The sequence below is a fragment of the Rhinoderma darwinii genome, chromosome 11, assembly GCF_050947455.1.
Source record: "Rhinoderma darwinii isolate aRhiDar2 chromosome 11, aRhiDar2.hap1, whole genome shotgun sequence".
Taxonomy (NCBI): Eukaryota; Metazoa; Chordata; class Amphibia; order Anura; family Rhinodermatidae; genus Rhinoderma; species Rhinoderma darwinii.
The window spans coordinates 52,453,888-52,480,443 of NC_134697.1; the positions used below are offsets into that span (position 1 = coordinate 52,453,888).

The 26,556-nt window shown below is 40.0% G+C and overlaps 1 protein-coding gene across 23 annotated transcripts in view; it reads right to left on the reverse strand.

Annotated features, from left to right (window-relative positions):
- The window catches only part of SORBS1 (sorbin and SH3 domain containing 1), a 290,288-nt gene that overhangs the window by 81,767 nt on the left and 181,965 nt on the right, over window positions 1–26,556 (reverse strand). For 19 of the 23 annotated variants that reach the window (XM_075841467.1, XM_075841478.1, XM_075841471.1 and 16 more), the window contains 7 exons: window positions 26,477–26,503; window positions 26,280–26,392; window positions 19,943–20,287; window positions 19,168–19,306; window positions 16,378–16,407; window positions 12,023–12,198; window positions 9,082–9,145 (listed from right to left, as the gene is read on the reverse strand). In XM_075841467.1, coding sequence (XP_075697582.1) covers window positions 9,082–9,145; window positions 12,023–12,198; window positions 16,378–16,407; window positions 19,168–19,306; window positions 19,943–20,287; window positions 26,280–26,392; window positions 26,477–26,503 — 894 coding nt within the window. Of the gene's footprint in view, window positions 1–9,081; window positions 9,146–12,022; window positions 12,199–16,377; window positions 16,408–19,167; window positions 19,307–19,942; window positions 20,288–20,753; window positions 21,522–26,279; window positions 26,393–26,476; window positions 26,504–26,556 lie in introns of all 23 variants that reach the window. The other 4 variants (XM_075841490.1, XM_075841472.1, XM_075841488.1 and 1 more) reach the window with 4 other exon arrangements.

A 26,556-nucleotide genomic window follows, 5' to 3' on the forward strand; every position in this document is an offset into this window, starting at 1 on the left:
TGATCAGTAGCTTGCTACGATTTAGTACTTGTTGGGCATATGTTTGATGTCCTTTACTATCTCTGCAATAGATATATACTGCCCTTACACCGCCAACATTTCTGCGGATTATCGGTCTCCTTTTTATGTGGATTGTATTAAACATTACGCTATCTATTAAAGATTTATATAGGATTTTGCAATAATATTTTGTCCTGTGTATATTTTGGTGTCCCACTATGTAAAGTACTAGCAGAGTTACCCGGCTTCACACTGGTTTATTTGTGTGTTGTTTGTGTGTGTGCTTAAAAACGGTTTCCTACTGATATAAGGCCAACATATCCAATATAGTCCAAGCGCAGGGTTCCTTTTTGGAGGCATGACTGGTCTGAAAGTAGTTCAGTATAGATACAGTGTGTATGTCAGGGAGGCTAAGAATGGATGAAACCTGCGAGCTTCTAGTGGCTAATACAGGTAATCTGATGTGATATGGAGGAGGCCCTTGATGTGGTAGCCAGTGGTGCCATATTTGCGTTTTTATTGCAATTTTTTGTGAATATGTCAAGAATGGTCGTCCCTAGAGAGCTGAAACCCAGAATAAAACCAGCGAAAGCGCACAATTTACTTATGTGCCAAAATGGTGCAGATTGGTCCGGTCGTTTGGCCGTGCATAAAGAATAGACAACAGAAATTCATTTTTTTATATATATATATATATATATATACCCACATATATATATATACATACACACACATATATATATATATATATATATATATATAGTGCATAGTGTACAGCTGTTGAATGGAGGTGAGCCACTGATAGATTTCCCCCTGCTTTGCCACTCATGTATAACTCAGCAGCATGGTAGGAACAGCATATAGGGCAGGGTTAAAATACCAAACCCTAGTGAGAGATAGTGGGGTATTTCCTAAAATTGTCCTCAATGATTATTGACAAGAATTAAACTTCTAAAATGGAGATGCAACATCCTCTTTTAATGCGAATGTGAACTAGGCCTTACGTAATACCCATTACAGAATAACATGCAACATCAGGGACACCACCGCAAATCCAAGCCCAAAACTATTATGAGCAAAAATGAAAACACACAAATCAAGCCTAACAGAGATGAAAGTCAAATTAGTAAAGAATATATACACTTAAGCTGACCGTACAATAGAGATTTCAGACGGACGCTTTTTTAACAACTTGTCATTCACGGTTGGTCTGTGAAGGTTGTCCTTCTGGATAACAATAAATTGCTGATAGATCTCTACCTTGCTCTGTGGCCTGGGCTTCTATCGATCTGTCGTTTGGCATGAACAACTTTCCAAGTATCGCCAACTAATGCACCAGACAATGAGGGCAGATCAGCTTTTCCACAAATATCTGGCTTCTATTGGCACCTGCCACTCTCTTTGGTGCCACTAAAAGGCACAGTCTGAAATCTATAGTGTATGGCCAGCTTTAGTCTTTCCAATTACCTTCAGAACTAGGGCTAGGAGTAGATACAGGAAACTGGTAGGTGGGAGTATAAGGATTGAATTCTGCAGCAGAGAAAAGCAGCACAGAATAGCATATCCACATGTACCTGTGGTAATATTACTAGATTCTGACACGTAAATAAGAATTGTAATCCCTGCCAACTCCTGGTGACTATATAATGCATATTATCAGGAAGTACATTAGGAACTATACTGGGAACTGTGGTTTCGGAAGGAAGGTTTAGTTCCCATCTGCGCTAGGGTCCCGTTCAGAAGTTTCGTAGTCGACTACCCTATTGATTCCGTCAAAACGACGGAACCCTTGCACAACTGAGACAAACGGAAACCATTGGCACTGGATTTGTCACTATTGAAATCAATGGTGATCGAAACGGAAACCTTTGGTTTCCGTTTGGGTCAGTCAAGGTCCCGTTCCGATGGGAAGCTCAGACGGAACGTCGGAACAGGACCCTAGTGCAGATGTGAACAAAGCCTAAAGAAGTGCACGTCTATGCCTGCTGGAACATGATTCAAGATTATGACTGCCTTCTTAATAGGGTTAGGGCCATAACACTTAACAAAAACTATTAATATGTTAGCAAACATTAAGCATTGTTCTCGGTCTTTTAAGCAAGCACAGTCAATGGTGCAGTTTGACTGTAGGGATTACATATGCAAACACGTGTTCACTTCTCAAGTCAATCCTCTAATACCTTCTGCTTGAGGCTTGACTTCAGGAAGCTCAGGAAAAATGTATGTGGGGGTATAAGGGTTTTCATCTGGAGAATCTAAGAAGCAGTAAATTAAAGAAGAAAAAAGAAAGAGAAGTTGCACAGACTGGGAATGAGAGAAGTCCCCGCAAACCAGAGGTATTTCTGGACTCCAAAGATAGACTTTATTACTATATAATGTGCACCACCAGCAAACAAGCTTACACAATCAGAATAGTTGACGCAATAATATATTATGTTGTTCACGTGTCATTCTCCAGCAAAAGTTCAGCCACCAGATATTTTACTTTGAGTCTTCTTCGTTATGTATAATATCCTTTAGCTATTAATGTGCACCAGAAAGTACCTATAGAAGATGAGTGACCAGATATATGGATGATTTTGTACTACAGGAGGTGTTGGGGAATGTACAATATATGAAAAATTGTTTTCTCCAAGAAAGCAATAGACCCGTCTGATCCTTTTGTTTCCCTCAGAAAAAAAGCGGAATTTATCAGGACTATTATTATAAAAAACGCAGCATTTTATTTCCCAGGGAACAAATTATCAAGCGTGTTGAAATCCCTGGACTTTAAGGCATACGGCCAGCTTAAAAGGGGTTGCCTCATGCCTTATTAGGACACATGGAAACTCAATATTATAAAATTTTCACAAGTCGGTATCCTACCGGGATATTATTACTGTCATGTTATATAAGGATTGGTGCTGTTCCTTGACCTCTTGGAGACACAATTTTCGTTTTTGCACCGTTGCATTTCAAGAGCCATAACCTTTTTATTTTTCATCGACATCACCTTTTTTTAATATGTTTTACGAATTTTAAAAAGAAAAACTAATTGTTAAAAACAAAATGTGTTTAGTGGCGCCAAATTCTGAGAGCCATAACTCTTTATTTTTCCATGGATTGAGCGGTGTGAGCTGTAGTTTTTTTGGGTACCATTTTGGGGCATATGTGACTACTTTTTATTCCATTTCTTTTGGGAAGCGAGATGACTAAAAGCAGCAATACTTGCATTGTGATCTTTTTTCCTACAATCTCCACCTGACGGGTTAAATAACGTGATATTTTAATAGTTTGGACTTTTACAGATGATGTAATACCAATTATGTTTACTTTTTTATTGCTTACATAATTTTTTAGTGAAAAATGGCTAATAGGGTTATTTTTTAAAAAATGTTCTGGGTTTTTTCTATTTATAAAAAGGTTATTAAACATTTTCTTACTTTATTTATCTAGGGGACTTAACATTGCATCTATGCATCGCTCATTCAATACACTGCAATATTCATGTATTGCCTTTATCTGTGCTCTACCATAAAAAAAATTACAGAATGAATGTCTGGTGTCCTTCAATAGGCCTCCGGATATCATAGCAACTCATCGGCACCTCTCAATTACGTAGCAGGGTCGATCGTGGAAGAGAGGGAGCTCACTTCCCTCTGTCTAACTGCTCAAATGCCGCTGTCGCTATTGACCACAGTATCCGTGGGGTTAAACGTCCGGGATCAAAGTGGTCTCCGATCCAGGCCACTGCTTGCGGGTATAAGCGGTTTGAAACAGCCGGCAGCCGCCATGTATGGTGCTGGCTCAGCTCCTGAGCCATATTGTCATGGCATACTGTACATCCGATGTAATAGTGCATCGGATGTCGCCAAGTCTTTAAACATGGGTCATACTTTTGAGTCGGAAAGGCCACAAATATAGAAAAGTAGGCAATGACTCTACACAAAAGGTTAATAGATTATGGGAGAGATTTACTGCTTCAGATTTGTAGCACAAATTGCGCCCAAAAAGTGGTACACAAAGCGACAAATTTAAGTTTTACATAATTTTAATGCCTTGCTCGACAGTTTTGAAAATAGTAAAAAAATAAATAAAAAAAAAGAGGGTGTGGCTAAGAGATGCCGTAAAATGCGCCAGATTAATGGTGTATGGAAGAGAAAAAGGTGTCTAACATTTCTAATGAGCCAAATTTATAATACAGAGTGCACCAGTGATACATTTGCCACAGTTTCTGTCTTTCTAGTATACTTTTATCCTGTCTAACTTTATGATATTATTAATAAATCAGCCCCTATATTTTCAGTGTGCCAACATGGTAAAGTTGAAATGCTTTGCCCTCCGTTTTGGTGCGAAAATTACACTGACGTGGCGGTCTGTGACATCTGTGCACACATTTATCACCGGGTGATACTTAATTGCACAAAGATAAAGACTTTCAATTTAATTAGTTATGTCAGACATTCCTGCAGCGGAACAACAACTGTGATTTATTAAAGATAAGAGAACATTCTCTAGTTTAATGGCTTGGTGCCTGCAAACTGTAAACAGTGTACCAGCAACCAGGCGGCATTAAAAACACAATTAGATTTCTAATGACTGAAATAATTACTTTGCAAGTCCCTCATATCAGAGCTAATGGACAGTTAATAAAAAGTAAAGGGTAAATACTGTGCTCATATTTTAGGCCGATTCACAAAAAATTGCATCAAGCAAAAATAAGGGTTTTGCCATAAGCAACCAATAAGGCCCTTATATTTTTCTCACCTTTTTAAAAAAAAATAAAAGCAATAGCCTAATTGGTTGCTCTGGCAGCTACTCCACTTTTCCTTTGTTTTGGTAAATCTCTCCCAGTAACGTACTGCCATGATGAAATTAGCAATGAATAAAGCGTCTGATCAAGCGTCTGGTGCTAATTATCATATAGCATGTGCTTAGTAAAGCAGACTGCATACTTTTTAAGGGGGTTTTGGATTTAAAAATGGGTTTCACCACCACGATTATTAGTGGAGCACAGAGTATTATAATGGGAGAGACTCAACCTGTAGCCAGGGGGTAACATGCAGCCCGCGATGCTGTTCTTAGCGTCCCCAACCATTTCTGGCGCCTCCATATTTGAAGTCTGCTCTCTGTTCAGAGAGAAAGAAATGAGGTGGAGAGGTGGCTACGCATGAATGCACCTATCTCCATTGTAGTTTATGAAGGTAACTCCCATAAAGTACAGTGGAGAGGATTGTGATTATACGTGCCCACCTAGACTCTTCCTCTGGAGTGCCAAACAAGGGAGCAGAGGACCCCCATCCTCCCAAAGAGTCCCATAAGTGGATACCCCACCTATCAGACATGTAAGGTCGATATACAGTGAAGGAAATAAGTATTTGATCCCTTGCTGATTTTGTAAGTTTGCCCACTGTCAAAGACATGAACAGTCTAGAATTTTTAGGCTAGGTTAATTTTACCAGTGAGAGATAGATTATAGAAAAAAAACAAACAGAAAATCACATTGTCAAAATTATATATATTTATTTGCATTGTGCACAGAGAAATAAGTATTTGATCCCTTTGGCAAACAAGACTTAATACTTGGTGGCAAAACCCTTGTTGGCAAGCACCGCAGTCAAACGTTTTTTTGTAGTTGATGATGAGGTTTGCACACATGTTAGATGGAATTTTGTCCCACTCCTCTTTGCAGATCATCTGTAAATCATTAAGATTTCGAGGGTGTCGCTTGGCAACTCAGATCTTCAGCTCCCTCCATAAGTTTTCGATGGGATTAAGGTCTGGAGACTGGCTAGGCCACTCCATGACCTTAATGTGCTTCTTTTTGAGCCACTCCTTTGTTGCCTTGGCTGTATGTTTCAGGTCATTGTCGTGCTGGAAGACCCAGCCACGAGCCATTTTTAATGTCCTGGTGGAGGGAAGGATGTTGTCACTCAGGATTTGACGGTACATGGCTCCATCCATTCTCCCATTCATGCGGTGAAGTAGTCCTGTGCCTTTAGCAGAGAAACACCCCCAAAACATAATGTTTCCACCTCCATGCTTGACAGTGGGGACGGTGTTCTTTGGGTCATAGGCATCATTTCTCTTCCTCCAAACACGGCGAGTTGAGTTAATGCCAAAGAGCTAAATTTTAGTCTCATCTGACCACAGCTCCTTCTCCCAATCACTCTCAGAATCATCCAGATGTTCATTTGCAAACTTCAGACGGGCCTGTACATGTGCCTTCTTGAGCAGGGGGACCTTGCGGGCACTGCAGGATTTTAATCCATTACGGCGTAATGTGTTACCAATGGTTTTCTTGGTGACTGTGGTCCCAGCTGCCTTGTGATCATTAACAAGTTCCCCCCGTGTAGTTTTCGGCTGAGCTCTCACCTTCCTCAGGATAAAGGATACCTCACGAGGTGAGATTTTGCATGGAGCCCCAGATCGATGTCGATTGACAGTCATTTTGTATGTCTTCCATTTTCTTACTATTGCACCAACAGTTGTCTCCTTCTCACCCAGCGTCTTACTTATGGTTTTGTAGCCCATTTCAGCTTTGTGCAGGTCTATGATCTTGTCCCTGACATCCTTAGAAAGCTCTTTGGTCTTGCCCATGTTGTAGAGGTTAGAGTCAGACTGATTAATTGAGTCTGTGGACAGGAGTCTTTTATACAGGTGACCATGTAAGACAGCTGTCTTTAATGCAGGCACCAAGTTGATTTGGAGCGTGTAACTGGTCTGGAGGAGGCTGAACTCTTAATGGTTGGTAGGGGATCAAATACTTATTTCTCTGTGCACAATGCAAATAAATATATATAATTTTGACAATGTGACTTTCTTTTTTTTTTTTTTCTATAATCTATCTCTCACTGGTAAAATTAACCTAGCCTAAAAATTCTAGACTGTTTATGTCTTTGACAGTGGGCAAACTTACAAAATCAGCAAGGGATCAAATACTTAATTCCTTCACTGTATGTTTTATATGGGAATACCACTGCAAGGTGTACTGTAGCCATTGGGAGTGGTACAATCTAACCATATAGCTCTCAAACTAAAAAAGGTCTTGCGTCCCTCCTCTAGTCACTGTTGAAGGGATTCAGTCACCAGGATAGACAACTTAAACTTAAAGAGGCTCTGTCACCACATTATAAGTGCCCTATCTTCTACATAAGGAGATCGGCGCTGTAATGTAGGTGACAGCAGTGCTTTTTATTTAGAAAAACAATCAATTTAACCACGTTAGGAGCGATTTTAGCTTTATGCTAATGACCTTCTTAATGCCCAACTGGGCGTGTTTTTACTTTAGACCAAGTGGCCGTTGTACAGAGGAGTGTATGACGCTGACCAATCAGCGTCATGCACTTCTCTCCATTCATTTACTCAGCGGATAGGAATCCTGCTAGATCAGTATGTGCTGTCTGATACTGACACATTAACGTTACTGAAGTGTTTAGACCGTGAATAGACATTCCTTCCAGCCAGGACGGGATGTCTATTCACAATCCCGACACTTCGTTAACGTTTCTGTGGGATTTACAGCAGAGCAAGTGTAATCTCCCTGTAACCTGTCATTTACAGAATGATCTCGCGAGATTACGCTTGCTCTGCTGTAAGTACCACAGAAACGTTAACGAAGCGTCGGGATTGTGAATAGACATCCCGTCCTGGCTGGAAGGAATGTCTATTCACTGTCTAAACACTTCAGGAACATTAATGTGTCAGTATAAGACAGCACATAGCGAACAACGCAGTGTCACTATGCGCTGACTAAAAGAATGTAGAGAAGTGCACAACGACGATTGGTCACTGATTGGTCAGCGTCATACACTCCTCTGTACAACGCCCACTTGGTCTAAAGTAAAAACACGCCCAGTTGGGCATTAAGAAAGTCATTAGCATAAAGCTAAAATCACTCCTAACGTGGTTAAATTGATTGTTTTTCTAAATAAAAAGCACTGCTATCACCTACATTATAGCGCCGATCTCCTTATGTAGGAGATAGGACACTTATAATGTGGTGACAGTCTCTTTAAAGAATCTGTAGGAGATCAAAAGTGCTTCTGTGAATTGCGGAAAAATTTAGCACGAAAATAACGCATGCTGCCTAATGATTAGTCATTATAGAAAATGAGAAAAGAGAATTGTTAGCTTATATGGCAGGTGCAAATACCAGATGACATGTGTCCATTGAGGTGGCAAAACTGGGGGCCTTCATTAGGCCTCTAGGCTGCCATAACTATCCATCAGCACACTGTAATCGCGTTGCGAGGGGGGTGAAGGGGTGACAGAGGGGCCCCCCCATCTCTCTAATGGCTTAGATGCCGCAGTCGCTACGGACCATGGCATCCAAGGTGTTAAATGGCTGGGAACGGAGTTATCTCCGTTCCCGGCCTTTAGACCGAGGTGTCACCTGTAATATACAGCTCAGCCCAGCTATGACTAAGGAGGTAAATCTGAAATGCGTAAGCTGTAACTGATCTCTTATGTGTAGCTGCTTTAGATTTTAAAATATTTAGAAATAAATGTGACATTTTATATACTTTTTATCATGGAATCCAGTGCTGGATTATTTTCCTTTTTGGTCTGCAATTCAGGAGGTGTCCTGCTCTGGATGCATCCGTGCACGGATTCCACACCAAACTATCAGGCGAATCAAGGTGTGAGCGGACTACTTTCCCCCTTTTTCTCCAGCCGGAGAGCCAGTTCCATACGCCTGCACCCAGACTATGATGTAGATGTATGTGAAATGTCGGCAAGGGGTTAAAAGTCTCATAAAACCTCTTATAGCCGGTGATATATTTTTTAGAAGGGACAATTTTGGGATAAGTGTTACAACTAGTGAAAAAATGTTCTTTCTTGTAAGAGTGCTGCTATACTTACAAGGCAAATTATATACAGTCATCAGTCCTGTTGCATAACCTATTTTATTAATATATGGGCTTAGATCAGATATTACAACATTTAGTGACAGTTCAGAGAAGTTATTATCGGAAGCTTGTACCTATTAAGAAGTTTATGTGTGCTTTAACCAACGACAACCACATTCCATGGAGCAATAGCAATTCAGTCCTAATATTTTAGATTTAGTTTATCTCGAGAAAACAAATTATACATTACCTTTATTAAGTCGGTGTATCTGTTTGAACATGGTCTTGTACCAGTCCTTTGATCTTTCCGTGTTCTATGAAAGACAAATTAGTTAAGATACTAGGTAATCATATCACAAATATTAATACTTAATATACTGTATAGGAAAAGCAGTAACTGTATTTCACTAGTGAAGGCCAGAGTACTGAAGTAGGAGAGACACTCTGCCTCTCTCTCGAGTCAAATCTGTCCCAGGTTTCCCCAGAACAGACCTCCTTTAACTTAAAGTGTAACTAAATGTTCGACAAACTTCTGACATGTCATAGTGACGTATCAGAAGTTTTGATTGTTAGGGGTCCAAGACCCCCACCAATCGCTAACACGAAGCAGAAGCAGCGCTCGTGTGAGCACTCAGTCGCTTAGTTTCTGTTCGGCTTTTTCCGGAAAGCCGATGTATCGGAGTACGGGCTTATAGACTTTCTATTTAGCCTGTGTACCGATACATTTATTTCCGGAAAAAGCCAAACAGAAACGAATTGGCTGAGCACTCACACGAGCGCTTCTGCCGCTTCGTTTTAGCGATTGGTGGGGGATCTCAGTTCGGACTCCCACCAATCAAAACTTCTGACACGTCACTATGACATGTCAGAAGTTTGTCGAACGTTTACTTACCCTTTAAAAATTAAAGCAGAATAATACAGGTGCATCTGTCAATTGGGAAAAATAGAATGGACTATATGCAAAAAATGCATGCTGCCTAATAATTAGTCATTATAGAAAATGAGAAAAGAAAATAGTTGTTTGGATATATGGCAGGGGCAAACACCAGATGATAGATGTGGCCCAAGTAATAAAGACCATTATTGATTCATCCCTATCAGAACTCTTGTGTATACCAAGACAATTATAAATCTTTAGGACATGACCGATAACAAAATCGATTGAAGGATATGGACAACTTTGACATGGAAAAAATTATTGTTACATATGTTAGTGCTTACCTGGAGTTAAAAAAGTTGCACGAAGTTTAAGGTTGCAATCCTCATTAATTTTCAGACCCCCTGATATTCAATTGGCAACCTGCTCCTAACTCTAGACTATTCTCATGTGAACGTGTCCCTCTCAGTAATATATGCTGGATGCGAGTTCTGTGATTCCAGGATGCTGCTGCCTTCCCAGCGCTCATGTATCAGCACAGCTTAATTCGTTAACTGATTTCTTCTTCTGCAGCCCATGAGGGATCTCTTCTCGCTTGTGCTGACAGACACTGATGTTGAGGAGTGTCTGATTTGCCCCCACATAACATAGTGTCTGTAGGTCATCTCCTTTCTCCTTTACACGTATCACCTGTGTGCTTTTCCTTCCGATCTAAACTCTGATACAGTTCAGCCTCTGGGATCTGCCCTTCTCAAGACTTGTCTACTTTCCTCCCTCTTTGCTGTTTGCAACCTCCTACTTCTCCCGGTTACCATCTCTGATGCCTCATGCACACGTCTGTGTGTATTGGCCGGGTCCCGTCATTGATGCGTGGAAAGATAGGACATGTTCTCTCTTTCCACTGATTGGAAAGTTGTGCCTGTTTTGACGGACCGGATTCACCCGCTAAAGTGAATGGTTTCATGAAAACAATCGGGTGCCACTCGGATGCCGTGAAAGACGGCACTCGGTCATGTGCAACGGACATAACACAGAGAGACTCTACAGCATCAAAATAGTAGGACATTTTTAATAAAGGCTACAGATGTAACCAAGTTTATCCTGACTGATAACTTGCTGCAGCGTGATATCGCACAACAAAAACCATTGAAAAGTTATTGAAAAAGTCAAGTTAAAGTTTCTTGCCATTGTGTATTTAATGCGTTAAAAGTCAAGATAAAGATGGCTACATCCGTATATGGAAAGTTGCTTAATTTTGCATTTGGGAAACCAACAATAAAAAAAAATGTCAGTGCAAAGGGGTTTATAGCTTTTAATGGTAATACTATAAAATATCTCAAGTTCTGTTAAAAGGTATGTCTATATATATTTTTTTTTAAATTGGCGGCATACCTAAAATGCCTTCTTCCTATATATTCATTGAGATAATGCATGTAGTTCAAAGCTCTTCAGCGCATACATGGAAGCTTCCCAGCAGAATATGCTGAGAGCACAGTTATGCACATTCAATGGCCAGTTCTGTGCAGACAAGCTCCTACATCTACTTGATCTAAATTGGAGGGGGCCGTATCCTTGTCATAACTTTAGGCAACAAGCAAACTTTTCACAATCAACATCAGTAAGATAGAAACGATCTTCTAAATATTAGTTATGTATAAATGGAGAAAATTATGCAACCAGATTGATATACAAATAAAAGCTTCATGTAGGCACACATCTAATTTTCCCTGGTTGTATACTGTACATGCATATTCTCATTGGGCATATAGGAGGACTAAATCACTTTGCCTGGTTCGCCAATTCTCTGGTTCATAAAATGCAATATAAGAGAAACTATTTGCCTACATTTTTTTTTAAATTCAACAATGAATTTAAAATCTGGTGAATCGATTTGCTAATGCACCGTAATGAAAGGCAAAAATGTCAAAAATCAAATTGGGCTCATCTCTGTAAAGAATATATTAAAAACTGGGGCGAGACGAATCCAGTGTAGACAGTCGAGGGGTCATTTAAAAAAAAAAAAAAAAAAAGAGAACCTGTTTAATGAAAAGTTATGCAGCTTTTGAATATATAATGTGTTGACTTTCCTCTGAATTTCAAAATCTCAGTTTGCTATCAGTGAATGGGAACATTCTTGATTAATTTCGGAGGTTAAAAACCTGTACAGATGTAATACTTATATGTTAAAAATGAAGAGTTCCATTAAAAAACTTTTTCCATAGTTCTCTTTGGCTATTTTGTTAAGCAAACTTATTTTATATAGAACTTCTTACTGTTAGCAGTCACACAGACACTCACATAGGAGATGCCTTACCCGGAGTGGTATGCCTATTTCATCTGCTGACATTTGTCCAGTGTAATGAGGCGAGCGGAGCTCTCGCCTTGTGTTGTCTACTGAATATTTCTGCATTGGAGGATTATCCGGACGTTTCCTCTCCTGGACCGTCACTGGCTCTGCTTTCTCATTGGTAGAGCCATCTAGCACAGGATCTGGAATTTAACAAAAAGTTATCTCATGACACCGTCTAGCATGACTAGCATGGCATGTTCCCAAACAGGACATAATACCTATATTACAGAATAACAGTACTAGAAATGAACAACCTACTGGAACATACATTCTGGAAATGCAACTCAAAGCAAGTGATGATTATCCAACTCAACACCAGTTTTATATTGTATAAGAGAAGGACAAGAAACTGAACATCATACCCGTTTATATTCTAGGATGAAAATTAAAAATTAGAAATGTACTTTAACATTTCTTTTTTTACTACTGCCTTATTCTCCATATAATTAGTAAAAATAAAACTGTAAAATGGAGAACCCCAGTCTAGTCGAGTTCTGTCTAATTCTACTTCATATGTGTAAAGGCCCCTTTACATGGGCCAATGATCGAGCAGAGGAGTGCTCGTCCCCGACAATTTCCCTGTTTTAACCTGGCAGCGATTAGCCGAAGCATGAGCAAACGTTCGTTGGTCGGCTGATCGCATCTTTTATGCAGCCAAAAAATGGTTGCTTGTTGGCAGTACATCTCCCGGTGTAAACAAGGGATGTTCTTCCATCAAGTTGAAAAAGGTAGGGAGACAAACGATCGTTCATCCCCATACATTCTGACCACTGCTTCATGTAAGTGGAGATAAACGAGCGCTGATCGACATGTTATATCATCTATTGGCGCTCGTTACGGGACAGGAAATCTGGAGGTGTAAAAACCCCTGTGCCACTGCAGCGTCTACATATGTAAAAACGTCTATATGCACATTGAAAGTCACCCAGTGTTTCGTTGGGACGGTAAGGGGGAAGGCTCGCTCAGGAATGATATCATTTTGATAGTTGTCTGCTCTGTAAACTAATTCAATGTTTCAGAATAATATTAAAGCCATGATCTCAGTTTGTGCCATGTATAAAGATATTTTTAGTAGCTAATACATATATACGATGCTCACTGGAGTATTATAATAAGATGATCAGGACACATGCAGAAAACCGTTTTCATTCAGCGTCCTATTATTGCATTTCCTAGTCAAGAAAGGCGGAGGTGGTGAATATTGTAATCACGCAGGATTCCATCAGAGCTGCTATTAGAATGATACAACCCTCATTATGATGAGAGGTAATCTTGTTCTAGTGACAGCAGCAATTAGATTTTAGATTTATTCCAGACATCTGCGCATTTTGTTGGAATAATCTACACAGACATAGAAAATTCCAGGCTGAAGGCGTCATCAGAACAAGTCCAGATAAATGTAGAGAATGACCTTTTACTTCCTATTTTGTAGAATTGACTATTGGTTGGCTTTAACAACGGGCAGAACTCCCTGACATGGTTATTAGACGTGTCCTTTTCAGTGCTTCACTGGTTTTTAATATGGTCAGTTACAGAATATCTACTAGGAGAGGGCGGCTTATAACGGTTTATCACACTGTCAAGTTATATAACCCCTGGCTAAATACAAAACTTCTATTAATATGGCTATGAAGAGCCCCCAACCCAAAAAAATCACTAGTATACATAAGCTGTTTTCTATCAAATTGTTAAAATCGTATTCAAACATTCTTTCAGTATACACTATAAGGCCAAAAGTATGTGGACAATTGAACATCACACCTATCTATGCTTGTTGGACATCCCATTCCAAAACCATAGGCATTAATATGGAGTCTGCTATAACAGCCCCCACTCTTCTAGGAAGGCTTTACACAAGATTTGAGTGGGCGTGGAAATTTTTGCCCATTCAGCCAAAAACAGCATTCGTGAATTCATGCATTAACATTACACTTCACTGGAAATAAGGGGGTTAGCTCAAATCCTGAAAAACAGCCCCAGACCATTACCCATCCTCCACCAAATTTATCCAAAGGGGCATTAAAGATTTGGGGTGAAAAGGTCTTGTTCGCAATCTGTGTGCTATTCCCGCCAAGTGTTTGATGGGGTTGAGGTCAGATCTCTGTGCATCCACTCGATTTCCTCCACACCAAACTGGCCCAACCATCTCTTCATGGTCTTAGCTTTTGGCACTGGGGAGCAGTCATGCTGAAGCAGGAAAGGGCATTTTCCAAACAGAGGCCACAAGGTTGGAAGTATACAATTCTCTATGCATTCCGGTAGGTAGCTTTCTCCAGGCATCTGCCAAATCCAGATTCATCCATCAGACTGCCGGATAATGGAGTGTGATTCATCACTTCACAGATTTCAATTGCGCCAGAGTCCAGTGGTGGATTGACTTACACCACTCCAGCCGACGCTTGGCATTGTGCATGGTGATCTTAGGTTTGTGTGGACGGCTCTGGAAGTTTGTATGGTCTACCACTTCATAGCTGAGCCGTTGTTATTCCTAGACGCTTCCACTCCACAATAGTAGCACTTGACAGTGCAACGTTTAAAACGTACTGTGCTCTTCAGTATGACCCTTACTACTGCTAATGTTTGTCTATGGAGTTTGCATGGCAGTGTGTTTATTTTATTCACTGGTTTGCGAGGTTGTAGATGTAACACATGATCTCAAAAAGGAGGGATGTCCACATACTTTTGGCCATATAGTGTATTTTGATCCTGTCAAAGCAAGTGACACCCAAAATACTCCAATTACAGTTCCAATGAGGGTTGCCACTCTACTTCCTCAGACTCCTGAATGACATCATTAGACTAACTAGGCAGATTAGCTATTTATGATTCAAGGAAAGCTGGGTGGCAATCTATGAGGGAGATATAAGTCGGGGACTTTTTATAATTTGGCAACTTATATACCGTACCATTTTCTGTACACTTGATCATGTACTTTAAAAAAAAAAGTAATTACTATATACAGTGGTGTAGCTATAGGAGGGTCGCAGCAGTCGCATTTAAGACAGGGCCCTTAAGATGGGGGACCCGCGGCCCACCGCACATTTATCTACGGTTACTATAGTAACTGGAGTCTATGTTGTATACTACACGGACCCCTGTTACTACAATAACCGTATACTTACCCTTTTGACTCCTAAAATCGGGTCCGGGCGCAGTGCTGAGTCCTAACACCCTTCAGCAGCACAACAAGATGTGCATCACGCACAACATTGCGACATCAACCGCCCGGAGCCGACGTGTCTCAGGAGTGAGGAGGGTAACTATATGAATACGGTCTGCTGGGGACAAGAGTGTCGCTGTGTATAGACCCTTTTTTCTAATTCTGGTCATTCCCTTTAAAGCTAGGTCTAGGGAGAAATCTAGCTTCCATGCAAAGAGTTGTCCAATTTAATACTTTTTCTATTTTTCAATGAAAGCGTCACATTTAATTCACATTATTTTTTTATGGGGGGGGGGGGGGAGCAACTGTTGTTTCACAGTGAAATGTGCAGCATGATGCAACCCTCTGCACCAACTACATCGCAGTGCACCGAAACACTGCCACTGAAGAGCAAATACAATGGGGGAGATATATCAAAATTGGTGCAAGGGAAAAGTGTAGTAGTTGCACATGGCAACCAATCAGGTTGCTGCTCTCATTTTCCGACGGGCCTCTGACAAATTAGGTGAAATTTGATTGGTTGCCATGGGCAACTGTACCACTTTTCCTTTGCGCCAGTTTTGATATATCTCCTTTATTGTCTCCATAGCGTAATAAACCATTTTGAGAGAAAAACAATACAGTAAATTAAAAGACTGCCTATCAATTCAGCAGGAATTTCAACAATCGAAACTTAATATAAAAAAAAAAATTAAATCATTTGATAAGATGCCTCATGGATCTAGTTCCTACTGAATGGACAGGCCGAATCCTCATAAAGAGCCCACAATATAATTCTTCCAGAACCGGGCTGCAATCTATGGCACTCATGTAGTAGCAACACTGCCTCAGAAAATTTGGTGTTTTTGCCCACAGCAACCAATCAGGGGTCACCTTTCATTTTTTAAACGACACTGGAAAAAATGGATTTGGATTAGTTGCTATGGCAAACAAGGCCCCTTGTCCCCTGAGGCAGCATTGATATATGAAGATCTATAGGTGTCCACCCATTTACACAGATTCTGTATAGTTTAATTTTTTTATGCATGTAATAAACTTACTGATGTCCTGTAATCTTTACCAGAAATAATCAGATAAGGAGGGTGTCTAATATTTATTAACGTGTCTACTAAACAGAAGCAAAAGCACATAACAAGCGTGGATGGCATCGGTGTCATACCTGGCAAGCTACTAAGCCGTTTTTGCTGCTCTGTGGTAAAGAAAAAAGCAGAGAAATAGGTGTAAGACAAGTGTCAGTTCACCACGCATGCCTTATACAAGCTATATGCAATAATGCGACTTAATAGTCTGTGAATAATGGATCAAGATGGCGAGTGACACAATCAGAAGAAAAGGGTGCAGAGCAGAAAGTGAATCAACAGGTAGATGGTACATATAGACCATGGTTCAATCTGCGCACATATACATTAGGAGAGCGTAAGGAAACCAGGCCACAAAACATATTACTCAAGGGTCCATTTACACGCAGCACCAAAAAAATGGTGACCAATAACACCCAAAATTATAACGATCACAAGATTTTACCTCTATCATACTAGGAGAATCATCTATCAATCAAATGACAATGTCTACATTTGAAAGATACATTTCACAAATCAGGGTCATTGTGTCATTTATCATTTACATAATGAGATTTGATTATTTTTGCTAGAATTAAACCAATAATTGCTACGTGTAGAATGAGCCTTAAATCACAAACTATTACAGCTAAAATAAAGCTAAATCACATCTGACAACAGCAGCGTAGACATTTGTAGGATAAGGATGAATGTTGGCGAGGTTAAAGAGATTTCAGATTACATAAATTACATGTATTTCACTTTTGTACTTTATAACATACGGTTACTGACAATCCGGTTCTCAAACGTATGTTTTGGGGCCACGGCTATATGAGTGCTTACACATGCATTTCATAGCGCAGTCTCTACGGACAGGCTACATAGGTAACACATCCATAAAGTCTGCTGCATGGACCTCCATATGTAAACAAACACACCACGTCCATATGGATGTGGTCCATGAGATCTTAGTTTAAGGAGTGAATTGCTGACTCTTTCAGTGAAATTTGAAGACGACCTTTAGTGTAGGGCTCAAATTGTTGACCGGGTCAGATCTATTGGGATAATCTCAAGGTTCCTTCACCATGATTCGCATGCCATTTAATGTCATGGAGTAGCAACTGCCTTATTGGAGAGATTATTTTTGTTATATTTATTTTGTTTGGCTTATTGAAGTTCAACGATCCTGACATTTAGTGGTGAGACTGAAGATGAAGATGGCATTGTGCACCTGGCTGCTTTGTGCTTCCTGCCAATGCCACCAGCAGTCATCGATAAACCTTATTTATTGGTCAATTTCCTTGCGACACACACGGATTATTTTCATGGTAAACCAATAGATCTAGAAGTATACCGATAAAGGGTACCATGACATAAATGTAGCACATGACCATATAGAATCTATGCAGATGTTGACATATCTGGGAATGAAGGTTAAGACTGGAGTACTGCAATGAGAATACTACCAACTGTGCCACAGTAATACCTAAATAACTACAAGTCAATTCAGAGATATATATATATATATATATATATATATATATATATATATATATATCGCCATTTCATCTTTCAGCCTTGGACCAACACAAAATATGATGGAAGAACACTAAAAATGGGTAAATTGGTAAATCAAATCTACAAGCGTAAGAATAACAATTGGTATAAATCCCAACCTGTAAACAATAAGAAATCCACCGGTTTATAGCGACGCGTCAGTACTCTTCACTGATAAACTACATTTCTGACCGCCTCTATTTAATACTCCTAAGGGCTGGTTATAAACAGAAACAACTTGGTTCTAGAAGATGTACACAATATTCTGTAATATGTAGGTGTAAAGATAGTGTGACATTTCACAGGCCAATGTGTGACCGGTGATAGGTCAACTAGCAATCTCATGTCTACGGAAGGGTAATTACAGCCCATATTATATAATCCTTTTAAGGACAACAGCACGACTGCAAAAATGGCTTTGCAAGCAGAAATATTTATCATATATTTGATATTCACATATCATTGTCAGCCATTATAGAAGCATTTTCTTCACAAGGAACTGCTAAATTGAGGGAACAAGAAACATTTCACATATTTAATCAACAAACAAGGAGTTAGTGGAACATAGAAACCTAAAAAAAACAAACAGTAGTTACAATAGTTAACACCAATGTCCCACTCAAAGGCTGGGTTCACACAGAGTTTTTTGCAGGAGGAAAATCTGCCTCAAAATTCCGTTTGGAATTTTGAGGTAGATTTTCCTCTGCCTGCACGTTGATTTTCGCAGCGTTTTTTTGCCTGCGGCCATTGAGCGCCGCGGGCATAAAATGCAGTGAAATACGCTTTCTCTGCCTCCCATTGATGTCAATGGGAGGTCAGAGGTGTAAATGCCCGACGATAGGGCATGTCCCTTCTTTTTCCATCGAGTCGGTTTTTCCGCTCGCGGGAAAAAAACACCTCCGCCTCCCATTGAAATCAATGGGAGGCATTTTCGGCCGTTTTTTTGGTACGTTTTGCAGTGCAGTTTCCGCGTAAAAAAAACTCAGTGTGAACTCCCCCAAAGGGTTCAAGAAGCGGAGATGTGGAGTTGTTTGGTGGGTTCCTAACACTGAAGAGTTGCTTTAGCTGATCCTGCGGAAGGTTTAGGGACAGCTAAAGCATCTCTTGAGGGTCCGGATGCCAACTTATACCTATATTTCAGCCTTCTGAACCGTCGAGCATGAATTAGGGAAGGTGGGGCAGTACAGAGCGCTAAAAACAGTCTCAAATTGCTAAAGTAAACCATATAGAAAATTATTTAACTACCGTAGAACGCATAAAACCAACATAAAGAACCAGCAAATGCCATATCAGAGCCATGTGCACGTACTTACCAGTTACCAAGATAGTCTTACCTCTATTATGCTGCAAAAGTACTATGGTGGGATTTACAGTGGTAGTAGATGGATACACAGAAGGTTTGCTTATGGGTGAAAAGGAGGAAAGTTTATCATTGCTCAAGCTGGGAACAGGAATGTCATCTGCCACAAGTTCCTAAAAAACAAAGCACAGAATTATAAATGTATCAAGTAAAATCCCTAAAAATTTGCAGTCCAATGGCATTTGGACAGAACTCATTCTGTTAGATTATCTATCTAGTTTGCGAAAAGAGTGACAGGATCTTTTTAACAGTAACTAGTCAGACATGCAAACACATGCAGTATCTAATGAAACTGGATCACTACACTTGGCTTCATTGGGACAAGTAGAAAAAGAAGCTTTGCATCGTCACGCTGGACAGAGACAACTAGACGCCTGTAGAGTCACTTAAACTATGCAAAACAGGTGTGTTCTCGCCGGAAGAGTGGAAGACATTCAGAACAGAATGACACAATTTGTTTATATACAGTACCATATAACGGTTTAAGGTCTTGGATACCATTATATGATTTTCAATATGATTTAGAGTAAGTCAAACCCCATTTTTGGAAACACAAAAACGACACACATCATTGCTGCTACGGTCAAACAGACAATACAGTTACAATAAGAGTCCATGCATCACAGAATAGAAGGAGATACGGTTAGTCATGCTTTCTGGCAGGAGGCAGGAATTGACCAGTTGTTATTTAGTAAGCTAGTAAAGAAGTCTTATGCTGTGAATACATAGCGAAGGTATCAGCAGCTTACTGTGTGTAAGATGGCTCCACTGTTATCAAGATCCCAAACTCTGTGCGAGTCCTCCGTTACTGGTGGAACCAGTGAAGGAGGTGGAGAGCAAGACGGTAGATTGTTTGATATAGAAAAATTGGGAGGACTATGATTTGATCCCTTTTGCAGATGAGGGGGAACAAAATCATCAAATGTCGGAAAAGCCAAGTTAGAAGTGTCAAGTTCTGGGGAGGCTGAGAGTTTGCCAGCGGGTACAAGAGGTGGCGGTGGAGTGCTCGAAGTGGATTCTTGCTCTCTTTCAACTTTAACCTGGATGAGTGGGACTACTATAACCTCAGGCTGAGCTGTGACTGAAGTGCCATCCTGTGGGAAATAAGGTTTTATTACGCACGGCGGATACTGATATACTTAAAGTGTGCAGCTGTGAGATGACATGCGTTCACATGTCAAATAAAACCATGCTGCAGAGGCTTAGAGAGAGAGTGCACCATTGTGACACATAGAGATAAATAATAATAGACATAAAAAGAGTAAAACACTTATTAAGTTTACTAAATACAAATCACATCAAGAGTTTTCATCGTTCTTAATATAAAGTCTCTATGCCTCAACTCTCTTGCAAGAATGAAAACGGTTGTGAAAACGAAGAGCAAACAAGTGCTGAATTACAGACAAAACAAGTAAAGGACTGTGCCGAAAGGGAGTATCAATTTACTGGAAATGTGAAAACACTATTTCAGCTACACATAAAAAGACAAAACAAGACATTGTTAGTGATGATCAAGAAATAATGGAAAGTCAAGGTGCATAAATATATGAAAAAAAGTACCATGCCACGGAATCTCTGCGCCCCTGGTGCCTGTTTAGGCTTTGATGTATAGTAGGGTTCCTTTGCAGTCATGTTGACACGGCCAGCAGGATGCTGTGTATCTGGCTCTGTGCGTCCCATTTCTCGATGTAGAGGACATTGACTCCAGAAAGTATCTATTTCACCATCACTAATAGAATCTTTACTTGGGACAGGGTCAAAGAATGGCCTGGGAGGGATGGGAGGTGGGGATTTTCCGGTGTCTATTATTGAAGAAACAATGTTCGTGGCTGGTGATTTAGTTACATCAGCTCCCAATTCAGCACCCTCTGTTTTATCATGTGCAACGCTGGTGGGATTTTCAGATGCAGCTAGGCCAGTGCTGTTAGATAAACAAGCTACATATAGACTGCTGACCTTTTTATCAGCTTTGGGCTCATGACTCAAATTCATTCCAGCAAAACTTCTGACTGCACCGCTTGACTCACTGGGCTGGTGTTGTGGTGACGTGTTTGGCAGCAGGGAACTACTATCAACATGCTCAACTTCAGAGTGAGAGGCAGGGATATTAGAGTGGTGTGCAGAGATTTCTTGGTTAAAAGCAGAAACGCAGGTTGTAGAATAGTGAGGTTTGCCCGTAACATGCGGTGTATAGGGCTTGGGAGCACTTAGGTAAAGCCCATCCAAAATCGGCACTGGTTTTAGGTAAGAAAATGTTGTGTTAGTATGTGGACGCCATGCAAAACTCTCCTCTTTGGGAGGAGGAGGGATTGGAGGAGGGACAGCTTTCTACATGGCCAAATGTAGAACAAAAGAGAAGGAAAAAATGATCAGAAAATGACGAGTATTACTAGGACATATGGAAACAAAAATGTAAAGTATAAATTAATAAACTGAATTTATGTGACTTGAAAGGGAATCTGCTACGATGGAGACACGGTCACATATCAACATGAAACAGACAATATAAAGGGAAAGTAAATTCTGAAATAAAGATCTATGAAATATATCAATATAGCTTTACTCTGCAAACTAAAGATCCATCTTAACCATAGACTAAAAGGGCAATGATGTAAGATGTATTTAAAAAAAACAACCCACAAGAACAACTATTATGATAACTAGTTCATAGTGTCAAAAGGTGCATGAATTTATGAGTTGGAAAAAAAAGGCACAAATTGCACCAAATTTATCAAAATGATGACCCTACCAAGATGCTCCACTTTTATTTTGCACAACTTATGCCAGAATTCTGACGCATTTTGCTTAGCATTACTTTCAACATTTTCTTTTCTTAAAACCGCAAAATTTCAAAACTTACATTAAAGACCTCCCAATGAACATATATTTTAGATCAGATTTGCCATGTGTATTATATTATAAATATGAACTTTTAAAAGGAATAATAGAATATTTTAGATCAAGGGTTGTAAAAGTTCTCTCACTGGGGTCTCACCTGCCCAACCCTTGTGAATCCTTTGCCTCACTACGGCATCTACAGGAAAACACATCATGAAAAAATTTCTTGGGGACAACCTTTTTGCCTTAGCCGTTCAAACATTAAGGCTCTGTCTACACATCTGACCTACAAATTATAAGTATGCGGTCAAAAACATGCATTCGACATAGGCAACTGTGTGCTTATGCCTATATTTTAGCGGAATCCATTTGTACTAATGTCAACTCCACTTTTTACTATAGTTAAGCGAAGGTGCACATTTGGATATTAGTAGTCTATGGGCACATATGTCAGGAGAACTTCCAGACGTCTATAATAAACACGGATCTTAAACGCAGTAGTCAGTTTAGTCTCCGTAGTCAGCTTTCTAGGGGAGGACATCTCACCTCACTGTATACAGGGGTAAAGTACTACACTTGACATCAGCTGAGATACATTATATAAACTTTTTCTAGTACTGGTATGTCCGGTTTCCATTCAAGTCAGGCTGTTCCGATTTTACAGGAGCCATGTCAGATACATTTAATAGGATCGGTTGTGTACTGAATCCTAGTGGCTCTCAACGGAACTCATTCACTTAAAATGGGACTGTCAAGTTTCTTCACAACATTATTCAGTACTATTCTGGGCATTTAAGAGCAACAAAAAGCTGAAGGTAAAGAAGGGAACAGCACGAATGTACGGACCGAGCCTTATAATGACCCCATGAGAAACATGAAGTGTACAGCTGTATACATAACTGTATAGTATAAGCAACATAGCGCAAAGCGTATACTTCTGGACGAAGTGTTCTAGATCAGTTATAGTATCAAGCTTCACAAAAAATGGACATTCAGCTTTAAATGGAATAGGAAGAGACCTCCCACTATGCAATGTATGTAGGACTGAGAACCTGTAAATTGAGTTTAGCATGTAATGTAGCGGAAAGGTAATAATTATGACTAAGTATGTGAAAAGTGCAGCTGTGAGCATGAAGAGACCCTCTGTGACTGAAGGGGACAACAGGGTAGTAATGTTGTTGGGGAGGCGAAAAGGCGACTGCTATAAATGATATCCAAAGTGAGTTTTCAGTTAAAGCTTTCTCGAAGGTCAGTGTCAGATAGGTCAGTAATAAAGATTGTTAAATACGGTAGAAATACACCTAACATTCGGACCCTCTGCTGCTATACCTTAAGGATATGTAAACCCAAGGGGGACATTTGAAAAAAAAAAAAAAAGGGAAAATGTAAAATGTACAAAAAAAAAACAAACACATTTGTAATCGTCTTTTATTAAAAATTGTGTTAACTCTTAGGGCTGCATTCACTATACATAGAAGCTGCATCTTGGCACTTTCAGCCGCATCTGTCAGTGAACTGAACTCACGTCTTGGCTGTCAGCGCTTTCTGTGTCAACTTTGAAATGATCGGTAATTAGGTTATAGAAGGCATCAGAGGGAAACATTAAGCACGGACAGCCGAGCCGTCAGTGCAGTTCACTGACTGATGCAGCTGAAAGTGCCGAGATGCAGCTTCTATGTATAGTGAATGCATAGAAGCTGCATCTCGCAAACTAAAACACAATTTTCATGTCAATTACAAATATGTTTTTAATCAAAAAATATTTACACTTATTTAAAAAAATTAAAAAAATGCCATCCAAAGGTTGAGAGCCTTTAACTGAACTTAAATCATCATAGAACCAACCCTCTGGCAATCGAAGTTCGGTTAAGTAGAACCGAAGAGGGTCCAGATGTTCGATCTGTAATACAGATTGTTATATATGAATGAAATGCAATCATCTGACACTGGCCTCAAGTAGATCTTTCAGCGGACCACACAAAGCCATGTCTGGAATATATAAATATATTCTGCAGTTCACTATTTAATCTGCTCACACAGTTCTAAATGCAAGCATCATGGTAGCCTAAAATAAATGAGTGATGTGTAAAGGTTACTTTACATAGTCACCTGTATACGTGGAATTTCCATCTATACATCATCAATGGAGAACAAGCGAAAAGTGCTACGAAGAACTATGCAAAACGAAGCACATATATTTAAGTATTAAGCAAAAAGAGCCCGTGCCATAATGTAGTATATAGGTTTTAAAGGTGCAGTATAGAAATGCTGTACTCACATGAGGTGAAATGTGATCCTCACTTGTAGGACCTAGGATCGTCCTCCCCGTCTGTGCTCTGTAAATAGTCCTCCAGTAGTCCTGTTGTATCACAAGTCGTGCTGGTGAAGTGATCGCATAGATCCGTCGGGCTTTGTATGTCCGTGAAAAAGTAAAAGTTTTTTGGCTCATTCAGGGGAACGTGTTCTGCGTCCTTGTGCTGTCCGTACAGTGGCCAGCACACTGACCCATGCAATCCAATGAAGCTATTCACACATCCATGATTTTTCAGGGAGCGTGTGGCCGTTGCGCAAAACTCACTGCATGTCCTATATTTAGGAGTGTTTGCGGATCAGACTCGCCCATTGAAGTCAATAGTTACGTGAAAATAACGGACAGCACACGGACGACATCCATGTGCCGTGCTTATTTCACGCACAGTTGCTAAGGAAATTGGGAAAGAAAATAAAATTAAAACCGATGTGTTTGATAATGTGTCCTTCCTACGGTTGTTTTCTGAGGTTTGGGACAAAATTGTGACAAAAGTCCTCCTTCCGTTTTTTTTGCGTCTGTGAAATACGCATACAACTCAGATAACATACGTTCGCTAAACACGGACAAACGCAACTCACAGGGAGATACACGCGCGCATAAAGTGTTTTGCAGATGATAAACGTTCATACTCGTGTGAATGTAGCCTTAGGCCTTATTCACACGAACGTGTCAGTTTTAAATCCGTAAAAAACTGACACGTTTGTCAAGCGTTGCAGTTCCGTGTGGCGTCCGTGTGTTCCGTGTAGCATCAGATGTTGATGTCTGTTTACGTACACATTTCTTTATTTTTTACTCTTCATTTCTTATGAACTTGTGCATGAATCACGGACAGCACATGGATGTACGTCCGTGTGCTGTTCGAAAATTTTCACGCACCTATTGACTTCAATGTGTGCGTGATGCGCAGAAAACGCACAAGAATAGGACATGCAGTGAGTTTTGTGCAACGGAAACACGCTGCGTGAAAAACACTGCATGGCTGAACGGCCCCATTGAATTGCATAGGTCCGTGTGATGGCCGTTGTTTTAACGTGACACTGACGTATTCAACGTTCGTGTGAATAAGGCCTTAGTCAAAAGACTGGTAAAATAAATACCACTCCTGAAGAAGCAGGGATCCCCTGGGAAACGTTGAGCCCCTGGTTCTATTTATGGTTTTATTTATTTGATCAGTCTTGACTTAAACTTTTTTTATAATGTTTATCCTGCTAATCTAAAATAAAAAAAAATATAAACAAACTTTTTGACCCAACACTGAGACCAGATCAGTTACTTTTTCACGGACATACAATGCCCGACTAATCTATACGATCACTCCACCAGCACGACCTGTGATACAACAGGACTACCGGAGGACTATTTACAGAGCACAGACGGGGAGGACGATCCCAGGTGCAACAAGTGAGTATCACATTTCACCTCATGCGAGTACAGCATTTCTATACTGCACCTTTAAACCCAATATACCACACAATGGCGCGGGCTCTCTTTGCTTAATACCTTTTAGATATACTGACGAAATACCAGCCTTTGATATAGGGAAATCCTGTCTACAAAAAAAATCACAGTACCCCACCCGCTGAGAGACCATGGAAATACGTTGGCACACCTTTACCAAACTGTGACATGTATTCAAGAACAGACACAAGAAATTATTAAACAAGCGCCAGGAATTTTTTTCTACTAATGGTTTGATTTAAAAAAAATAACCATAAGGAAAAGTGCTAAATACATAAATAAGTTCAATAAGCATTTTACAAAACAATAACCGTTATTATATATTATTTATTAGTAATTTATTGCACAATGACGTCTAGAGCCACAAATGAGAACAAAATCCATACTGAAGATCAGAAGAGAACACAAGACAATGGAATATTAGAGAATAGGCAGAGAAAAGGCATATTAGAGAATAGGAAGAGAAAAACTTGCAGTACCTGTGGCTTGTACTCAGATGGGAGATTAGGACGCACACTCCGAAATCCTTTGGCAGCCAGTGAGGAGGACTGAGAATCCCCATTAGATTCCGCTACTGAAGGAGGCCTGTCATCTACATAAGTAAAGAGTTTTCAAGTATGAGGTTTCCGGCTTCCATTGCCTTTAACCAGAATATACAATGACTATGTCTTCTTACCTGGCTCTCTATCTGTCGTCAATTCACCTTGTTTTTATACAAGCAAATTAAAAGAAAAAAAGTTAGATATGAAGGATATA